The sequence below is a fragment of the Microtus pennsylvanicus genome, chromosome 18 (genome assembly GCF_037038515.1).
Source record: "Microtus pennsylvanicus isolate mMicPen1 chromosome 18, mMicPen1.hap1, whole genome shotgun sequence".
In the NCBI taxonomy this organism is placed as follows: domain Eukaryota; kingdom Metazoa; phylum Chordata; class Mammalia; order Rodentia; family Cricetidae; genus Microtus; species Microtus pennsylvanicus.
The window spans coordinates 36,897,667-36,917,005 of record NC_134596.1 but is presented as its reverse complement, the minus strand read 5'-3'; the positions used below and the strand labels follow the sequence as shown (position 1 = coordinate 36,917,005).

Genomic DNA, 19,339 nt, shown 5'->3' with positions numbered 1-19,339 from the left:
TGAGAAGGTGATGAGGAGGTGACTGGATAAGGGAACTGTCACATGGGTTCTTCACATGTCAGGCCCGGAGGCGCACTTCACAGATCTAAGTCTTCGGTGTCCTGGAACCGCTATGGCATCTGGAGTCCAGACTTAAATCCCAGACCACTCAAGCAAAGCAGTGTCTCTGGTTTGTTTCCTGGTTTGAAAAAACTGAGGGTAACATCAATTTCCAAGTCACGCCAGGCTGGACTAAGTGGAGTAAACAGAACCAAACTATGAATTCAAGAGAACGAACAATTTTCTTCTGTGCTAGGGGACTGAAGGAGAAAGCGGGGATTTTTGGGGCAGCCACTAGAAACTTGAGGAATATTATTGTAACTAGATAAACATGTGTCATATTTGCTTACGATGCAGAATATTAATTTAACTGTATAAAGGGGCCTGTTGTTTATGCTGAGTTTGTTTAATTCTGTAAAGATGTGTTGCATCTGTTTCATCTTGCCCCCCTAAGGCACCCAATGGGTCTAATAAAGAGTTGAATGGCCAATAGCTAGGAGAGAAAGGATAAGCAGGGCTGGCAGCCAGAGAGAAAAACTAGGAGGAGAAATCTACACTCAAGAAGAAGAGGAAGAAGGAGGAGAGAGCAAGGAAGGCACCCGAGGCCAGAAGCCAGGCAGGCACTGAGTAAGGTATACAGAAAAAAGGTAAAAGGTAGATGAAGAGACACAGGTTAATTTACGTTATAAGAGCTAGCGAGAAAAGAGCTAAGCTAAGGCCACGCATTCAAAACTAATAATAAGTCTCTGTGTCATGATTTGGGACCTGGTTGGTGGCCTAAAAGAAAAAGCCTGGTACAAGAAACCACTGGAAGAAGCTTAAAGAAGAAGAAAGAAAGGAGCTGCTGGCACCACGAGAGGCTGCACTTGAGCAAGAGACCAATTAGTAGGGGTGCAAGGGTCTGGTGAGGCTGCATTTGCTAAGGAAGGAGGCTGCGCTCAGGGACCAGTGACTGATGCCCACCAATGGGCTACAACTGAACTCTTTAACTGAAAGTGACCAGCTGAAAACAGAGTAAAGAACGTTTGCCCTCTCCAGCCTTCGGTCTCCCTCTGTTGCCCCCACTGACAAAAATTATTGGGAAACCTGTTGCCGAAGAATTGGCTTGCAAGATCCTGCTTCAGGTGTAAGTCAGAAAGATAGTTCTGTAAAGGAATAATTATAGAATTACTATAAGATTAAATGAGTTACACAGGTGCTCTTTGACTTACAACTAATTAGTTGGCTTATGGCCTGTAAGTCCACTTTGAGTTAGAAATATTATTGATTGAAAATCCATTCACTATACCTCTGGTGATTTGAAACAAAATGGCCTCATAGGGAGAGGCACTATTAAGAGGTGTGGCTTTGTTGGGGTAGATGTGACCCTGTTGGAGGAAGTGTGTCACTGTAAGGGGGTGGGCTTCGAGTTCTCCTCTTCTTAAGCTATACTGAGAGGCACAGTTCACTTCCTGTTGCCTGTGGATCAACTTGTAGAGCTCCTTCTCCAGCATCATGTCTGCCTGCACGCCACCTTGTCCTGCCATGATGATAATGGACCAAACCTCTGAACTGTAAGCGAGCCCAATTAAATGTTTTCCCTCATATGAGTTCCCATGGTCATGGTGTGTCTTCACAGCAATAGAAACCCTAACTAAGACAGTGCCCGACCTCCCAAATATCAGAGTTTACTGCCAAACACCAGTCATTTATTCTCATGGTTGAGCAATTGGGAAGCTCAGTTTACTGCTGCTAGCCAGCGTATGGAGAGTGAATCCTACATCTGGACAGCCTGGGAAATGGTCAAAATTAGCAGCACCGTTTCCATGGAACTAACTACCTTACAGTTTCTAATCTCAAGTGGAGGACTCGAGTGTTTAGAACTGTGCTTGGCATCATGTCAGGGCATTGTAAAGTGCTTTCAATAAAACCACAAAATGCTAGGAATAGCAGTGGACCTCAGTTCTGACATGAAGAGGGTGAGATTGTAAAAGGTCTCTTAAAATGCTCCAGGTCCCATGAACTATGCACTAGTAGAATCCAGACCAATGGACTCTAAAGCTGTTTGCCTTCATGAGACCCAGAGAAGCAGGGCATATAAATAAACTGCATGCAAGAGAGACCGGCTTTAACGGTACAGTAGACACGCTGGAGGCATTTGGGGATCATGAAGGAGGAAGACGAGCTTACTGACCGTGAGAGACTTGCTGGTGAGGATGGTATTTAAGAAGTGAAGATGGAGAAAGGCCTTGTGTGACAGATGCCCAAAGCAAATTCAACAAACCAGGTGTATTTTCTGTTCCAGCCAGGTACCAACCCAGATGCTGGAGGTCCGAAGACTTGTGCATGGCTTCTGCAATCTTTTTTAAGTAATATTTTTGTGCATCCTTTGAGAGCTTCATACAATGTATTTGATTATATTCATCCCGTCCTCCACCCCCTCCCACATCCTCCCTCTTTTCTACTCACCCAACTTTATGTTTCTTTTTCCTGTATCAAAACCAACAAAACAAACCTCATGGAATCCAATCTGAGTTGGCCAACTGGTCAACCACTCCTGGACATGGGACCTGCCCTGGAATGTGACTCAAATATCAAATATCACTCCACTGAAGAAAACTGACTCTTCCTCACATAGATGAAATCAAATGCCAAAAGCTCCTTGCCCAGGGGTGGGTCTTTATGCCCATCTACCCTCCCCTCTCCTGGGAATTTTGTCTGGTGTTTGCTTACAGGGGTCTTATGCATGCTGCCACAGTCTTTGTGAGTTTGTGTGTACATCTGCTCTGTTGAGTTTGGAAAACACTGCTTCCTTGAAGGTATCACCACCTCTGGATCTTACAGTCTTTCCACCTCATCTTCGACATAGCTCCCTGAGCCTTGATAAGAGGGGTGTGATAGACATCCCATTTACGACTGAGAATTCCAAAGTCTCTTATCTCCGTATATTGATCAATTGTGGGTCTCTGTGTTGCCATCTTTGGGAAGAAGAAGCATCTCTGATGAAGGTTGAGTGATGTGCTCACTGATCCGAGGGTATATAAACAATATGTCATCAGGAGTCATTTTATTACGTTCCTTTAGCACAATAACACAAGCAGGCTTCCTTCTAGGACCCATATCTATCTAGTCTCTGTTTTCTGGCCTTATTGATAGTATCAGGTATAGGATCCATCTCATGGAGCAGGCTTTAATAACAATCAAAAAGTAATGGATCCCTCCCATAGCATCTACACCACCATTGCACCAGGGGACATACCTTACCAGGTAGATCATCACTGTATCTCGCAGAGTTATCCTTCCAAAACCGTGAATACCAACTGATATAAACGAAGCCTCCAGTTGAGTGCCCCCTAGTTTTCTTGATGCTCTGTGACAGAAGCATATGGTATCTTCAGCAATGAGGTCTTACTGTCAAGTTCTGGCAATAAGCTGTAATGTTTTGGGGGTCTTTGGGGCCCCATTAGTTACCAACTCGAAAATAGGTAAGTCATTCCTGGAACTAGGGTTTTATTTTGTAAGATATGATTTCTAGCTGGAGTATTTTCCCCCATTGTAGGGTGGTGGTTTCAGTCTTTAAGGAAGTCACGATTCAGTAAGGTAGCACATAAATCCTCAAATCCCTATGCTTGTACTCACTAGAAAAGCAACGGTCTTAAGTGAATTTGGAAATGGAGCCTTTGGTCAGGGGGATGGAATGAGATTCCTACCCTGTCACCTCAGGAAGCAACATTACAAAGGCAGCAGAAGTCGGTTGGTGGGATGTGAAAGGCAAGGCAGATCAGGGAGCGTCGTTAGTTTTCTCTAATGCTGGAACAGACTGCCGTACTGGCTCGTAAAGGTTTCTTGCTGATGTTTTGATTTTTTTTATGGAATTGGAAAAGTTATAGAATGTTCCCTTGCTTCTCAACTTTGTCTCAGAAATCTTATGTTCATTTTGAAAAGGAAAGGGGTTACTATAAAGCATAGATAGAACCCACGGAGCAGTTACAGACGGCAGCTTCCGAGCCTACCCTGTATACCAAGCTCCCTCACCACAAAATGAGTATTATAGTTAGACACCTAGTATAGTCAGTCCCTAAGAACAGTTCCTGGTTTCTTCCTTTCAGTAACAGACAACCCTGGAGAGCCTCAGGAAAGCACCCATGATTTTATGGCAGATACCAATGTGATATGTAGAGAGCAATGTGACTATGCGATGAACATCACCCCCCCCCCCAAAAAAAATACTGTGAGCAGATGCCAACTGACTACAATATTCATCCCATTTCCCTTGGCAGAGAGAACCACTTCCTTTCCCGCTCCTTTCTGCCTTTCCACAGGGAAGAAATGAGACGCTGAAGTGGTGTTAGCGCTCCTGGAGAGCAGACCAAATCACCTCAGAGGACTTGCCATGCACCCCATGGCGTGTGCTTGCACACCACTGTAACCAACATGGTAGCACTGATAGAGTTGTGACTGGGGAGAGAGGGTTTCAGCCATAGGTTATGGCACAAGAAAGACTTCCAAGCAAACTTTATAAGCTTTGGTGAATGGACAGTGTAAAAATTGTATTTACTTAAGCTGGGTGGTGGTGATGCATGTCTTTAATCTCAGCACTTGGGAGGCAGAGGCTGGCGGATCTCTGTGAGTTTAAGTCCAGCCAGGTCTATAAGAGCTAGCTCGGGGACAGGCTACAAAGCTGCAGAGAAACCCTGTCTCTAAAAACAAAACAAAATTATATTTACTTGTTTGAAACCTTCTGTTTTTTGCATCTGTGTCTCTGGCTGGGTTTTGAAGGACTGGGTCTATACCCAAGCAAGGAAAAGATCATCGTGTTGAACAAGGGCATACTCGTTGAACAAACAGTTTCTGCTGACTTGCTCTTTCCTAACTACTGAAGAAAGAAGCCTGCATATGCAATCTCTGTCCTCAAGATGCTTGACAATTGGTGGCGATATGTGCAGATATAAAAACAGTATTGAAAGAAGTGAATGCTCTTGGTCACAGACTATATAAAGACTCTAACTCAAATTTCCTTTATTAACTAAAATGCCATTACCAGGCTCGTGTAAGTATCCACCCTAAGAATAATTCTAACCAGGCATTTAACCTCTATTGGATGAGACTGTGGCTGGGACCTGAAAACTCTGTTCTGTTGACCCTGCCTCTGCCCGTTCAACAGGGAGTTCTGATGCTGCTCTATGCAGCACAGTTTAACGCAGATCATTCCGATCGAGAACTGGAAATTAAAGCGGAGAAGATAACAGCTTCAAGGGAAGACCATCATTCTTGAGGAGACGAGCTCCCGAGCCCAGGCTGGAGGACCCGGATAGCACCATCATGACTACTTGGCACTTGGGGCATGGGGGGAGGTTTGAAGAGGGGCTGAGAGAAGCACACCATCCACCTGGCAGTCGTTCTGAGACTCCGCAGCCCCGATCAACAGAGTGCTCACTCACCTTTGTTCACCAAACAACTATTTTTTTTTAATTGTACTGGCCCCTGCCAGGCCCCAAGGACAAACTGATTTACAGGCAAAGACCATAGCCCAGTGAAGCCTGTATTTTAAGGGTGGGAAGCAGACACTAAACCACCAGAGTGATGAGTTAATAGCTATATGTTAATCTATGTGTAGAGGAAAACCTTGTGTGTCTCCTGGTGATGGCCAACACTGAATAGAATAACTAGAATAAAGGCCTCCAAGTTGACAAATTGGGGGCAACCTGAGAGACGAGATTGGAAGGTCGGAGGATGTCATTCCGCATAAAGCAATAGCAGACAAAAGGCCCTCAGATGCAAAGGCCCTCGGGTGGAGGTTGGGATCTGGGGAAAGTGGAGAAACAAAGCAAGGGACAGGGGACCTAAAGGGCAACGCAGAGGGGAGCAGAATGAACGTGAGAAGTTGGCAGGAGCCAGCCTGTGGTTGACCAAAAGACCTCCTGAAGACGTGGATGTTAGCTCACACGCAGTGAAATACTGCCCGTGGAAGAACTCTCTTGACTACTGTGTGGAGGAAGTACACATTTAAACTCAGGGACAGGGGGACATCAAGGTGCAGGTGTGACTTTAACATCTGTGGCCGTGGGCAGCATGAGCTTCCTAGGAGCTCACTTAGGGACCGAGCAACTTTCCTCAAAGTGTTTTGCATATGTGCACAAACATCCGGGCTCTCAACTGCCAACAAGGTGCTTACCACGACCGAGGAATGGGTTGTAAACTGTATTTTATTTAGAGGAATGTATTGAAAACTTACAGCCACATGAAGCTTATGATTATTAGATTGGACAGCATCCTTGTTCAGCATCTTGCTCAAAAGGTGGAAGCAGAAGAGGGAATACTGATCCTTATGCACTCACCCAGCATTGCGATTCAGTCCTCTATGGATGGAAAATACCAGGGAGAAAATGTGCAAACGCTCTAAGGTGGGAAGAAAGGCAGCTTCATCTTGTCTTGTTAGGAAGAGCCGCACGCGCATCGTTAAGGGAAGTCTGGTGCCACCAGGGAAGGTTTGGGGACTGCCTTTCCTGAACGCACCAGTACCGCCAGCTCACGCTGCCTGTGCCACCAGCTCACGCTGCCTGTGCGGTGCAGCCTTTGACGGGAGAGTGACAGGGAACAAAAGCACCTTGCCCCACCTGCCCTCAGTGGGACTGCATAGGTTTTAATTAGACAGGTGAGCCGAGGAAGGAGGAACCAAGGAGAATGCGGGGACCCCTCGGAGCGCGCAGTCGACCATTCTTCTGCATGGGGGCGGGGATGGCACCCGCTGTCATCCGCACAGGATCTGCTTTCTGAGCTTGCTTTCGCTTTGCTGGGTGCCTGGTGAGGCTTGGAGCATCGCAACCGAACCTGGAGCAGGTGGCCTCGGAGGAGGAGCGGAGGCTGGCCCTTTGAACCCTTCGGGAGCCCCTAGCCTCTCCAAGAATAGGAGTCCTGACTCAGGCCCCCGCGCTCTGCTGGCGCGCAGGACCTGGCTTGGCTAGAGGGCACCCCTGACCTTGGTCTCTCCCTGGTTCCAGATCTGCGCCAGGACCATGGGCGCCGCGCTGGTCACTGGCCCGCGGCTGACCTCCCTGCCACGCATGGCCTTCGGCACCCTCCGGCGCCAGGCACCCTCCGCGCCCGCCCAGGGCTGCCACTCCAAGTCCGGCCCACCTCGCCCCGTGCCCCTGAAGAAGCGCGGATACGATGTCACCAGGAACCCTCATCTCAACAAGGTAATGGTCCGGGTCTGGAAGGGTAGGACATCGGATCCTGTGACTGGAGGGAAGGACGCCCCGCCCCCCTGGGCCTGGGAAGAAGCCTCTGGCGTCCTTCCACGGCCCTTCTGGTTTTGCCTAGCAGAGATTGCTTTATTTGTTTTGGCTTTTTCCGTCCCCTTCCTCTCTCCCTTTTGACATGGAGAGAGGTGATAGGTTATGCGGACATTAATTTCTTCAGCGAAACCAATACAGACCCAGTGAAGGTCCACGAAGGTCTCTCTGACCTAGAGTCAGATTGCCAGCAGATCTTAAGGACAGTTCCTTTGACCCCGGGAATTAAAGTTTCTGTATCTGTTAGAGAAAGACTTCTTGGGAGGATTGCATGGTTTACAAGGAAAATAGAGGCAGAGTTCTTAGCACACACTCCGGCACCAGTGAGATAAGAAGTATCAGTCACTGTTATTATGATTATTATTTGTGAATGCAAATCTGGAAGGGCTAGAATTATAGAACATTTTAGGACTGGAAGGAACATCCGAGAACTGCGTTCAAACCGGTCCTAGAGCAGGATATACAACCAAGGGGGCTTGACCAAGATGACCAAATTCAGATCTCTAATGCTTTGGCATGTTCAGCCCACTGCAAACACTTGAGTATTAACCTAGAAATACGCACACGCTCTTCCTGCGGGAAGGAGTTCATATCTCTGGTTCGGAGGATTGTGATGGACAGGAGCCAAAAAACCAAGACTAGCACCAGTTCCCCCCCCCACCCCCACCTCTTCACTTTTAATTAGGAGGCTCAACTTTCTTCAGCCTAAAATGGATGCTAGATTTGGCATTCCAGCCCCACTGGCTTAGTGTGAAAATTCTGAAAACCACAGGATTTGAAGTACTATTTTAAACTATAACTCCAGAGTACTGACTAAACAATTACCGCAAATAAAATTGTAATGATCCTCATGTATGAAGTTAAGTTTCTGTGATTCAGGATGGTGAAATTCAAATGAGGCAACCTGTATGGAAAATGTGATTTTAAGTGGTGGGGCCAATCATGCCATGCTATGGGTTTTTCCTGCAGTGTTAGTAGAAACTAAGAAAAAAAAAACTTTTGGCTCAGTCTTTGCCTGTCCCACTGACCCCCTGCTCTCCAAAGAGACCTTGGTTTCTCTGGACACGGCTCCTTTCCTAAGCACAGAAGGTATTTACATCAGTCTGCATCGCTTCGGTTGTATTAGAAGGCGTAAATGACTTTAGACAATCAAAAAGTTACTTTACAGAAACGGAACCTAAAGGGCGGGCTGCAGGTAAGACTGGAGGGAGTCACCGAGGGAACTCCGAAACGGTGCAGCCATGCTCTGGTCGACCCTGGTTCTGTAATGTCAGCTTCAACAGCAGACCTTTCGTGAAGTCGGAGTAGGCCACTTCTTACAGACTCTGCTTGGGCTTTCCTCCTATTTCCAAGACAACCACCAGTAACTTAAGCCAGTTGGAGCATAAGGCTCATTTCTACACCATAATACACCAATTACCTTAGAATAGAAGAGATACATTTCCCCCACTATAAACTTGTAAATGTCATAAGATATAAGAGACAGAATTCTGGTGTGCAAAGTAATATATTACTACCATAGGCTTCAGTTATTATAACAATTGCCTTAGATGTATGTGTACATTACCAAAAAGAAGTTATTGCTTCATAAGTAGTTAAGAAAATAATGTTTTTAGTCCTGGGTTTTGGACCCCTAAAAACATTTGAGTCCCCTATGTAAGTTGTCCGAGTGACTTGCCTTCCCAAGTACCAAAGATTGAATGTTATTCATAAATGCGTGCGGCCTGCCATTTTCATAAAGTTACACGCATATTTGAAGATGCCTGACACTGGTTAGAGATGTGGAGGATATCCGGAATGCTGCTCAGGGACAGGGGGTATCCCTCTTCTGCAGTGAAGACGCAGACTTCTGGGGAGCTGCTCATAAGCCCTTCTGTTCCCTCTGGTGACCCCAGCATTTGGTGTCTTCAGGGAAGGCTTCAGGATTTCTTTCCGCCAGATGGGACAATTGTGATGAGGTTAGACAAAGCAATAAGGTTCCCAGAGTGGAAAAATCAACAAAACAAAACAATAAGATGGGGATCTTCGAAAGGTCCTGCATGCCGTGGTTAGCGGGCAGGTCTGTGGACGGACTGTTTTTCTAGCATGCATGCTCTTTGAGAGCCAAGACTGACAGTGTTTTGTGCACCTGTGTCTAGAATGCACTAGAGAAGCTTCTCGGGGATCTCGCAATCCAGTTCTAGCACTGCATCCTTCGTACTGTGTGTTCCATTTCTGGCAGATCAGGAAAGGCGTAACATTGAAACTGGAGGGTGAACAGGAAGTGGAGTTGTAGAGAGAAGATGGGCTTCTCACCGGGTGGGGTAGGCCCGCTGCGGTCACGTGGTCACCATCTTCTGGATCTGGCGCTGTCTGTGTCCTGGCCCTGTTGTCTGTGCTGGGTTGGGTCTCACTGGCATCTCGGTAGCTGGCATGAAGGCCGTCCTCATCCACCTCTCACTCTAAATGTGAGCCTCTTGGCGTTTGCCTTTTTGCCATTTCCTTCGGCACTGGGCATACTTCTACAGTGGCTAAGTTCTTTTCCACAGTAGACCACGATGTTCCTGTGGACAGAGACTGGCCGGTCAGATAATGGTCTCTCTGCCTGATTTGACAGTTGGTAACTATTTGCTCTTGAGTAATCTTGAGTCTCCGCCCTTTCCCTCAAAGGTGTTAACGTTAATGTGGTAATTTAACAACCGAGCTCTTGTTTGACTACGTTCTCATTGACTAAAGCCTTTTGTGGAAGCAACATACCTACTTGATACTAATAGTCCAAGATTTTCAGTCTTCCAGCAAAGCAGTCTGTTATTTCCTAGAGTGCACCAGCCTCCGTCTTTGACATAATACCAGCAGTGGGTTTTCTTTTCTCACAATATGCTACTTCTGCTGCTTCTGAAGTTTTTCATCTGTGTGTTGTTTTTGTTCATTTGTTGTTGTTTTTGATCTCCTGAGTTTAAGGCTTCAGGAAGTAATGAATGAAGCAGGTGCTTAAACCACTGGTTGTTAACTGGACACATTCCACGGGGTGGACCTTGAGATACTTCAGGACAGAGCAGAAACAGCCTGCCTTCCGTGCTGACTTGGCATATTTCGGTCCATGAAGGTATGCAGGATGGTGACCAACTTTGCAGCAGGGGTTGAGATTCCGGGGAAACACAGGTTTCAGCAGAATCACCTCAGCATTCAGTGGGGGATTTATTAGACTCCTACGCATGTAATTTGTTTGAAGTACCTTTTTTTTTTTTAACTTAGCAGCAGCACAGACCTTGACCTCCCTCTCCTTGAATGAGGGAGTTATCTCCTCACAGACTTGCTTCATCCACGTTCAGGAGATGCTGACCGGGCCGGATGGAGAAGCAGAGGTTTATAGGTGACATGAATAATATGTTTTCCTGAGACCTCAGTGTCAGATATAAGAGAGAATCAGGCTTTGGGACTGAAAGAGAAACAGTGGATCACTAACTAGACATGAGCTCATGTGCAGTTTGCCCTAGACCTAAGTCTCTGGCTTGCTGGTATAGGGAATAGAAACTCAAATACTGTTTGAATATTTCAAGACGAAACGAGAAAAAAAAAAAAACAGTTTGAAAGTCAGCCTTTCCCTATCGAATACTGCCCTGTCTTCATGGACCTGCTGTGGTTAGGTGCTGAAACAGCTGAGAAATGTTAGGGCTATGTGCTTAGGACAGCAAAAAGAATTTGTACTAGTTAGACTAGGTCAGGCCAGTCTGACAAAATGAGCTGCAAATGCGGGGACTTAAACCAGATAGAATTACAAATCAGATAAACGAGTCTGGGAGGGAGTTTGCGAGTTGGCAGGAAGCTTGATCTTCTTGCTCAGTAGTCTTCGCTGGGCTTTTTATGTTTGATGGTCCAAAATGGTGACTCTGGCCATATCTTTAACTCCACAGACTCCAAGGGTAGAAGGAAACACTGCTTTTAAGGGCACTGTTTGGAAAACTTAATTATCATTTCTAGTCAAACCCACTTGGCTGGAACTTGGTAATATGCACACTTAGCTCTAACAGAACAGGGCTGGGGAACTGTCTGGCTGAGCACCAGTGCTTCAGTTAAAAATTCTCCACTATGAAAGAGAGGACATTTTGGGAGCCTGTCAGAAAATATTGATCTGAAACTACCATTCTTTTAGTCTGTCAATTTTTCCTCACCTTCTAAAATCTGATTCTCTACATCCCCACTAATGCCAACTTTGTTCCTACATATCTCATCATGGTTAGCTGCTGTAAGCTAGACAACCATTCTACTATTCAGCTTAGATTTAGCCCTCCTTTGCTTCAAGGATTTGGGGCTGATATAGCTCAGGTATTTAACCCATAGTTAAATAGAATGAAGGAAGGAGTCAAATTGTTACCACATTTGTGAGCATCAATCTTGATCACTGCCAGCCTGACAAGATAGCCTACCTACTCAGAAGGCCAATAAAAGATGCAAGTAATGGTGAACATCAGAGAAGAGGTGTTTATCCAGTGTGGCTACAAGGGGAGGAGGAGCAAATTAATAGATCCAGTGGAACCCTCTGATCCATGCTCCCCATACTGGCGTTTAGAAAGAGAGCAAAAGTGTAACTCAGCAGCCCTGGGTGAGGTGTGGTCCTTTCTATCCTTGGCCCATCACAGACACATCACTGTCCCCTGGTCCTTGGTCTGCCCTGCAAATGGTCAACACTGGGTAAAATCTCTTGCTGGGAGATGAGCACCCTTCTGGCTGGCACCAGGACCTTAAATTTTTCCTTTCTCAGAATGAGACCCCTTAGAAAGTTCTAATTCTTAGGAACCCCTTGTCTCCATAATCTTAACACCCCAAGGAAGAGACATAGCATCTCACTTTAGAAGTTCAGGTTATATTGCTTCTGCCAAGATGGCTACAAACTAGATGAATCATTCAGAGCGACTTTGGCCAGGTTCCCTAAATTCCTCCTTTTTCTTCTTCATCCCTCTTTCTACCAAAGGGCCCTTCTTCAGCGCATGCCACACACCCCCGTCCCCCCAGATCCGTGGATCAGATAAAGTAGATCCAGGTTCAGCCAGTACCTCCAGTGTCCTTGCCTCCTCTTCTGATGCCTTAGAGGTTCCACTGCTGCTGAGACAGGCAGGGGAGACAGAGGGATTCACGCAGGAAGGAAAGCTCTAAGGCACTGGTTCTCAACCTGTAGGTCATGACCGCTTTGGGGTCTCAGATAGCCTGCCTATCAAATATTTGCATTACAATTCATAAGAGTTGCAAATTACAGTTATGAGTAGCAATAAAATCATCTTATGGTGGGGGGGTTGCCACAACATGGGGAACTCTATTAAAGGGTCACAGCATTAATGAGAACCACTGGTCTAAGGCCTCAAGAGTGGAGGATGGGTGCTCAAAGGTACCACAGCAGGCAGAGCCTCAGTTCCAAATACCTGAAAATGGAAAAAGTATGGGGCAGGTGCCAGAGGCTCTGGAAAGAGCTTGACCGTTGCTGTAACCTGAAGCTGATTTGCAAAGTGTTTTCTCATAAGCATGTGGCTATAAATAGGTGACTGATTCTCTAGAGAACACAGAACATGTGCTAAATGGGCATCTGTATATCCATCCTCAAGATTTCAGAACCCATTGCCAACAATGCACAATGCTAAGTCGACTCTATAGCCATGGCTGTTGCTATGAGAAACACGCAAGTCTGGAAAATGGCTGGGAGGTAATCTCCTGAAAATGCCTGTTTTGTAACAGAGGTATATTAAGAATCTTATTTTTTTCTATGCGTTAATTCCTTAATGTTTCATTACTGTTTCACTGGTTTCTATGAGGCAAAGTTTCTAGAACTGAGTGGACGACGTTCAGCTTAACTTTTAGAAGTCGATGCATCTGGAATTTATGAGTGAAAATCTCTCTCTCAGTGGTCGTCTCATTTCAGTCTTGTATAATTAGCTATCTTCTGCTGCCAGCATTAAAAGTAGTTGTCAACGGCAATATCTAGATTATGTAAGCAGCCGCATGGCTGGCACACCCTTTACAGAAATATGTGCTGTCTGCCTCCGACCTGGGCCAGCTGGCGTCTTAAAAGGTTCTAAGTCTTGGCTAGATATAAAGTTTCTTTGGTCATGTTTTCAAGATCATCTCTAGTTTCCCTACGTCAGTTTCTCTTGGTTGCCCTTGGCCTTGGCACCCTCTGAGGTTTATGATCTGATTGGTTTTATTTGACGACATTTTTGCCACTTCCACCCAAGATTTCTTTCATTATCCACCCTCCGCGTTCTAAATGCCAGTCACGCCACGAGGGTGGGAAAGTGGCCTTCTGATTTGTCGGCCATTACAGGGCACCAATGTGAGCACTTGTGTTTGCAGACAGGGCTTACTTACAGTCCCTTCCCTTTGATGTGGAGAAAGTACATCGGGCAGTCCTTTGGGGTGGCGTTCGACTGCCTTTTTGAGCAGAGCACAAAGGCCACTCTATGATTGCGTGATGAAAATCCTACAAGTGGAGGTGCCGGGGTCAGTGGTTAAAAGCTCGCATTCATTCTGTGCGCGGAGGGTTGCCAGGCAGCCTGGGTAAGACACGGTTCTTCCCGCAAGGACAGAGAAAAGAGGAAAATATACCCAGTCATTTGAGGAGAGGGTTTTTGATAGAAAGATCATCAGCTTTTGAAGGGCTTGAATAAAAGAAAATCAAAGCTCTGTTTGCTTTTCCTAGGAGTGGAAACTGGAGGCACAATTCAGTAAACACCTGAATGACTGGCAACTAGAGATTGGTTTTTTTGTTTTGTTTTGTTTTGTTTTTTTGTCTCATTTGATGGTTTTGTTTTCTTCTGAACTATGGAGCATCCAAAAGAATTGTCTTAACTGCATTCTCTACAGGATAGAAGTCTGGCAAAAATGGGCTCGATTGAATCCTTTTGCAAAATAAAAAGATGCCCTTCTCACCCACCCAAATTAGCATCTTTTCGGAGCTATCTGTTGAGTGACTTTGAGGCTGAAAGCACCTGGCAGACATTGTAGGGCAGCTCCACCTTGGTTCATTGTCCTATCCCTTCTCCCTGCGGATTCCATTTAGACGTCAGATATGCCAGTTTTCCTTTAGTTTTGTCATGGAGACGATCCAGACAACAACGACAACAGTTAACAGTTGCAGGAGACATACGGTACCCAGAATTCTTCCAAGCAGTGTTCATAGGCATTAACTCATTTACTGCATTATCACAACCTTTTGAGGTATACATTGTTATTATTCTTACGTCACAGAGAAGAGGGGAAAAGCACTAAATGGCAGATAAGGAATTGCTCCACGCTCTCTGCTCAGTGTGGCACAATGGTGCTTAAACCCAGGCTATCTAGTTTAGGGTCTAATGTCACCTGCACCCAGTGTGTGCACCAGTCTTCCAGCATCCAAGATCCCTCTTACTTGGGACTTACTATATGCAGCCTGATACAAGGATGTGTAATTCTACTCAAACTTACTTTTTTTTTTAATTTTTATTAAGCTCTACATTTTTCTCTGCTCCCCTCCCTGCCTCTCCCCTCCCCTTCAACCCTCCCCCAAGGTCCCCATGCTCCCAGTTTACTCAGGAGATCTTGTCTTTTTATACTTCCCATGTAGATTAGATCCATGTTTGTCTCTCTTAGGGTCCTCATTGTTGTCTAGGTTTTCTGGGGTTGTGATTTGTGGGCTGGTTTCTTTATGCTTAAAAACAACTTATGAGTGAGTACATGTGATAATTGTCTTTCTAATCAAACTTACCTTTTCCGTATTAGATTCATCATTAGCCCTTTTATGAGTCCTATTTCCACTTTAAACAGTAAGGAAGTCATGGTAAACACAGCCCTTCTTCTTCTGCCTTTGTAGAGTTTACAGGATAAGACAGGGGCAGGTGAGGAGCAGGGAGGACTGGTAGACAGTTTCATTCAGCTGGGTAAGTGTGATGAGGGGGGCATCTGTACAGAGTGTGAAAGGGGGTGCAGCAATGCTCTTGTGGCAGCGTTTTGGGGGCTGGTGTGAAAGGACGCCTCAGAGTTGGCCGGTGAAGGTGATGGAAGGCAAGCCGGTTAAACGAGACCCTAAGAGGCTGGCAACGCATTACTGTCGGGATGGGATGGACAGACACTGAGTAGCCTGTAATGGGCCATATTTCAAGAGAACTGTGCGACATTATTGTATCAGCTGTTTTCCTCCCTGCTATAACAAAACACCTGACCAGAAACAGCTTAATGAAAGAAGTGTCTTAGTTAGGGTCTCTATCACTGCGACAAAACACCATGACGAAAAGGCAAATTGAGGAGGAAAGGCTTACACTTCAGCGTTTCTGTTCATCACTGAAGGAAGTCAAGACAGGGCAGGAGCCCAGAGGCAGGAGCTGATGCAGAGGTTATGGAGGGGAACCACTTAATGGCTTGCCTCTCCTGGCTTGCTCAGGCTACCTTCTTATAGAACCCAGGACCAGCAGCCCAAGGATGGCACCACCCACCATGTGCTGGGCCCTCTTCCATGATCACTAATAGAGAAAATGCCTTACAGCTGGATCTCATCAAAGCCTTTTCTCAACTGAGGCTCCTTCCTCCTATAACTCTAACTTGGGTCAAGTCAACACACAAAACCACACAGTATACTTAGCATACTCCGTGTGATATCAAGAGTTAGGGACATTGGGGAGTGACTAGAATTAGATAAGACCGTCACAGTGGAGCCCGCAGAACTGGAAACTGATATCTTCATAAGAAGATGGACAGATACAAGGATACAAATACTTGCATGTGTATGCAAGCACACACATGTCTCTTGACACACGATGCCTCGTACTACCTGAGGACCAGTTTAATAAGAAATCCGCCATATATGACCCCCATATGTTGGATCCCAAATAAAACTCCATAAAGTTCTATGTGCCCAGCCTCGGGTGTTTAGGTATAGCAGTTAAAAATGGATGAATACAATTCTAATCCAGTACTGCCGTTTACTAGATTCAGGGGCTTTGGAAATCTTTTATTTGAGACCGTTTCCTCATCTATGATGGGAATGCCAATAAAATGTACCCTCTTGATAGGTTGTTCTAATGATTAAAGGAAACACCATATCTAAAGTGTGTTCTAAGCCTTCAGTTAATTCTCAGGTAGCCCTCATCTTTAGCAGGTCTAACACAATGCAAGCTCTCTGTGCACCACAGATACCGAAAGAGTCAAGACCTGGCCCCTGCCTGTGTAGAGAATTCAACCCAGAAGAAGAGGGGAAGGCTAAAGCAGCAAACCTGTTCTCAGAGGCGTAGCAGACTTCCTGGAAGAGAAGTGGGTCAAGGAAGGGACAGGCTAGGCAAGATCATTCACTGATAATTTGTGTTTTGTGAAGCCTATGTGCCCATAAGCTAGGCATTTGTCTGAAAGAAACTTAGGTAAAAATGTCTCTAGAAGTAGAAATTCGAGTGACATTCAGGAAGATGTTCTGGTAATTGAGTTGGTGTTGAAGATGGTGCTACCTCCAGCAATCTTAGAACTTTGATCACAATGTTTGGGCACCTGATAAGCAACATTTTATAAACAAAATCAAATTTTCAAAGTTCCCAATTTGGGTGGATCTCTATTTCCTCGTTGCTATAACATTCCCAGTCTCAGGAGATAATAACAGTAAAACAACAGATAAGAGAACGTTTGTGATATCTGTTCAGAGACATAAAAGTCGAAATATTGCCTCAAACTCAGATAAATTGGGCCCAGCTGGCCCAACTTACATTGCTAACACAGAGAGTTTGGGGATTGTTCCATCCTAGCAGAGTCTACATAGGCTGTGCTGTGGGTGATAAAATGTGCGTGTGCGTGCATGTGTGCATTGTGTTTAAGTGAGCATTTCCCTCTGTTAGGATTCAGGATGAGAATTTTTTAAAAATACTGAGTGGCCATTGTATTCGGAACTTTGTGTTTGGGAAGACACTGTTCTAGCCTTGTTGATCATTTTCCAGATGAAGTTCTAGAGGAGTCCACATTCATCCTGCCTAGGATGTCAGCGGTGGACAGGGACACAAGCTACAGCTGTCTCTTTCTTTTCTTTAATCTCTCTCTCTCTCTCTCTCTCTCTCTCTCTCTCTCTCTCTCTCTCTCTCTCTGTGTGTGTGTGTGTGTGTGTGTGTGTGTGTGTGTGTGTGTGTGTGTGTGTGTGTCTGTGCTTGTATATATTTGTATGTGTAAGGGAGGTTTATGAACATGTGTGTGAAGGCCAAAGTTGACACTTGGTGTCCTCCTCAGTTACTCTACCCCTGATTATTTGAGGCAGGGTCCCTCCTTGAGCTCCTTAGTTCAGGCAGACCACCTAGAGAGGAAAGCCAGGGATGCTCCTGTCTCTCCCTCACTAGCACTGGAATTACAGGGGTGTGTCCATGTGCTTGAAATTTTTACATGACTTCTAGGGATCAAACCCATACCCTCTCCTTTAAAAAAAAAAAAGGAGCATTTTGCCTGCCATCCTAAAAATACCACCTTGGACCAAATCTTTGCTGACATACACAGAAGTACGTTATAGTCTTCATTTCCAAGGAAACACATGAATATTAATCATCGCCATGCACTTCATACTGAAGCACCTGCTGGCGTGGCTCTTGCTGCCACTCCTCAGAGTTCACCCTGATGAATGAGCCTGCTCCCAACTGTAACTCTTTCCGTATTTCTATTTTTCTCTGCACTAACATGACCTAAGAGACAGAGCACAAACGACTGGCCGAAAGCTGAGCCCTCCTGTCAGACGCTTTTTTCTTATCTCTTTCGTTTTATTTTTGATCTCTTCTCGCCCATAGCTATTTGTTTTGACTGGTAAAACCATTTGAGGTCACAGGGACAGCAAATAGCAACACAGCTGCTGCTTGGTGAAATAGGAGGAGACAGGGTTGATGCTGAGAAAAACCCATTAACAGCCATTTTTAGAAACAGGCTTTGAAAACCACTCAGCAGAGTTAAGTCATCCACAGTGTAAAAGGAGACTGCTCTTTAGTTTCCCGGCCACACAGACCCGAATAATCACACAAACATTTTTATTAACTATAACACGGTTTGACCAGCTGCTCAGGGGTATTCCTAGCTAGCTCTTACATCTTAAGTTAACCCATTTCTATTATTTTATATTTTACCACAAGACTCGTGGTTTGTTACCTCCCATCTTGCCTCTTGGGCAGCTACATGTCATCTTCCTGCCTCTGCCTTCTTTCTCCCTGCATTCAGTTTAGTTTCCCCACCAAGCTATATTCTGCGCTGTCATAGGCCAAAGCAACTTCTTTATTAACCAATGGTAATAAAACATATTCATAGCATACAGAGTGGAATCCCATATCACCACTGCTCTCACAGGAGTGGGAAGCAGCCTCTCCTTGCATGTCTCTGGCACCACAGACACTGCCTAAGGCCTGTAGGGAAAGTCCAACAGACATGCTCATGGTGGAAGGAGAGAACTGACTGCCTCAAGTTGTCTTTTGATCACTATATGTGTGTCATAGGACATATGTGCATGTGGACATGTGCACACACACACACACACACACACACAAATAAAAAGCAAAGAAAATAAGAGAGAAATATATATATATAGAGAGAGAGAGAAATAAAGAGGGTGTGTGTGTGTGTGCGTGTGCGTGTGTGTGTCTAAGGATAAGAAATAGCCTTCAAAGTCATACGTTCATTGACTTCCTTCTTCCACTAGGCCCAACCGCCTACTAATTTATTGCAGTTGCTCCCCTTCCTTCATCAACATACGTAGCCCATGCTAATAAGGAAATAGCACATTTGTGTTTTATCCCGGCTTAGAGCTCATGAAGGGATTCCCGACTGGTCATTTCATTTGATTCCTACAGAAGTGCCTCTGAGTAAGGTGCATTATCCTTGCTTCCTAGGGAAGACATTAGGACCCAGAAGACAGAGTTGCCCCTTGTGTGAGTTTCCTGGTCACAAGGGAAAGAAAATCCAGTCCTTCCAGTGTCTTAGCTACTTTTCAATTGCTGTGATAAAACACCATAGCCAAGGCAACTTACAAAAGAAAGTGTTTGCTAGAGTCCATGATGGTAGAACAAAGACATGGCAATAGGAAC

The 19,339-nt window shown here is 45.4% G+C and overlaps 1 protein-coding gene across 1 annotated transcript in view; it reads left to right on the top strand.

Moving 5' to 3' along the window:
• The first annotated feature begins 6,526 nt into the window (after positions 1-6,526).
• Positions 6,527-19,339, top strand: part of Me3 (malic enzyme 3) — a 162,731-nt gene continuing 149,918 nt past the window's right edge. Inside the window, exons 1-2 of the mRNA XM_075952518.1 lie at positions 6,527-6,673; positions 7,020-7,217. Coding sequence (XP_075808633.1) covers positions 7,035-7,217 — 183 coding nt within the window. The 5' untranslated portion in view covers positions 6,527-6,673; positions 7,020-7,034. The remainder of the gene's footprint in view (positions 6,674-7,019; positions 7,218-19,339) is intronic.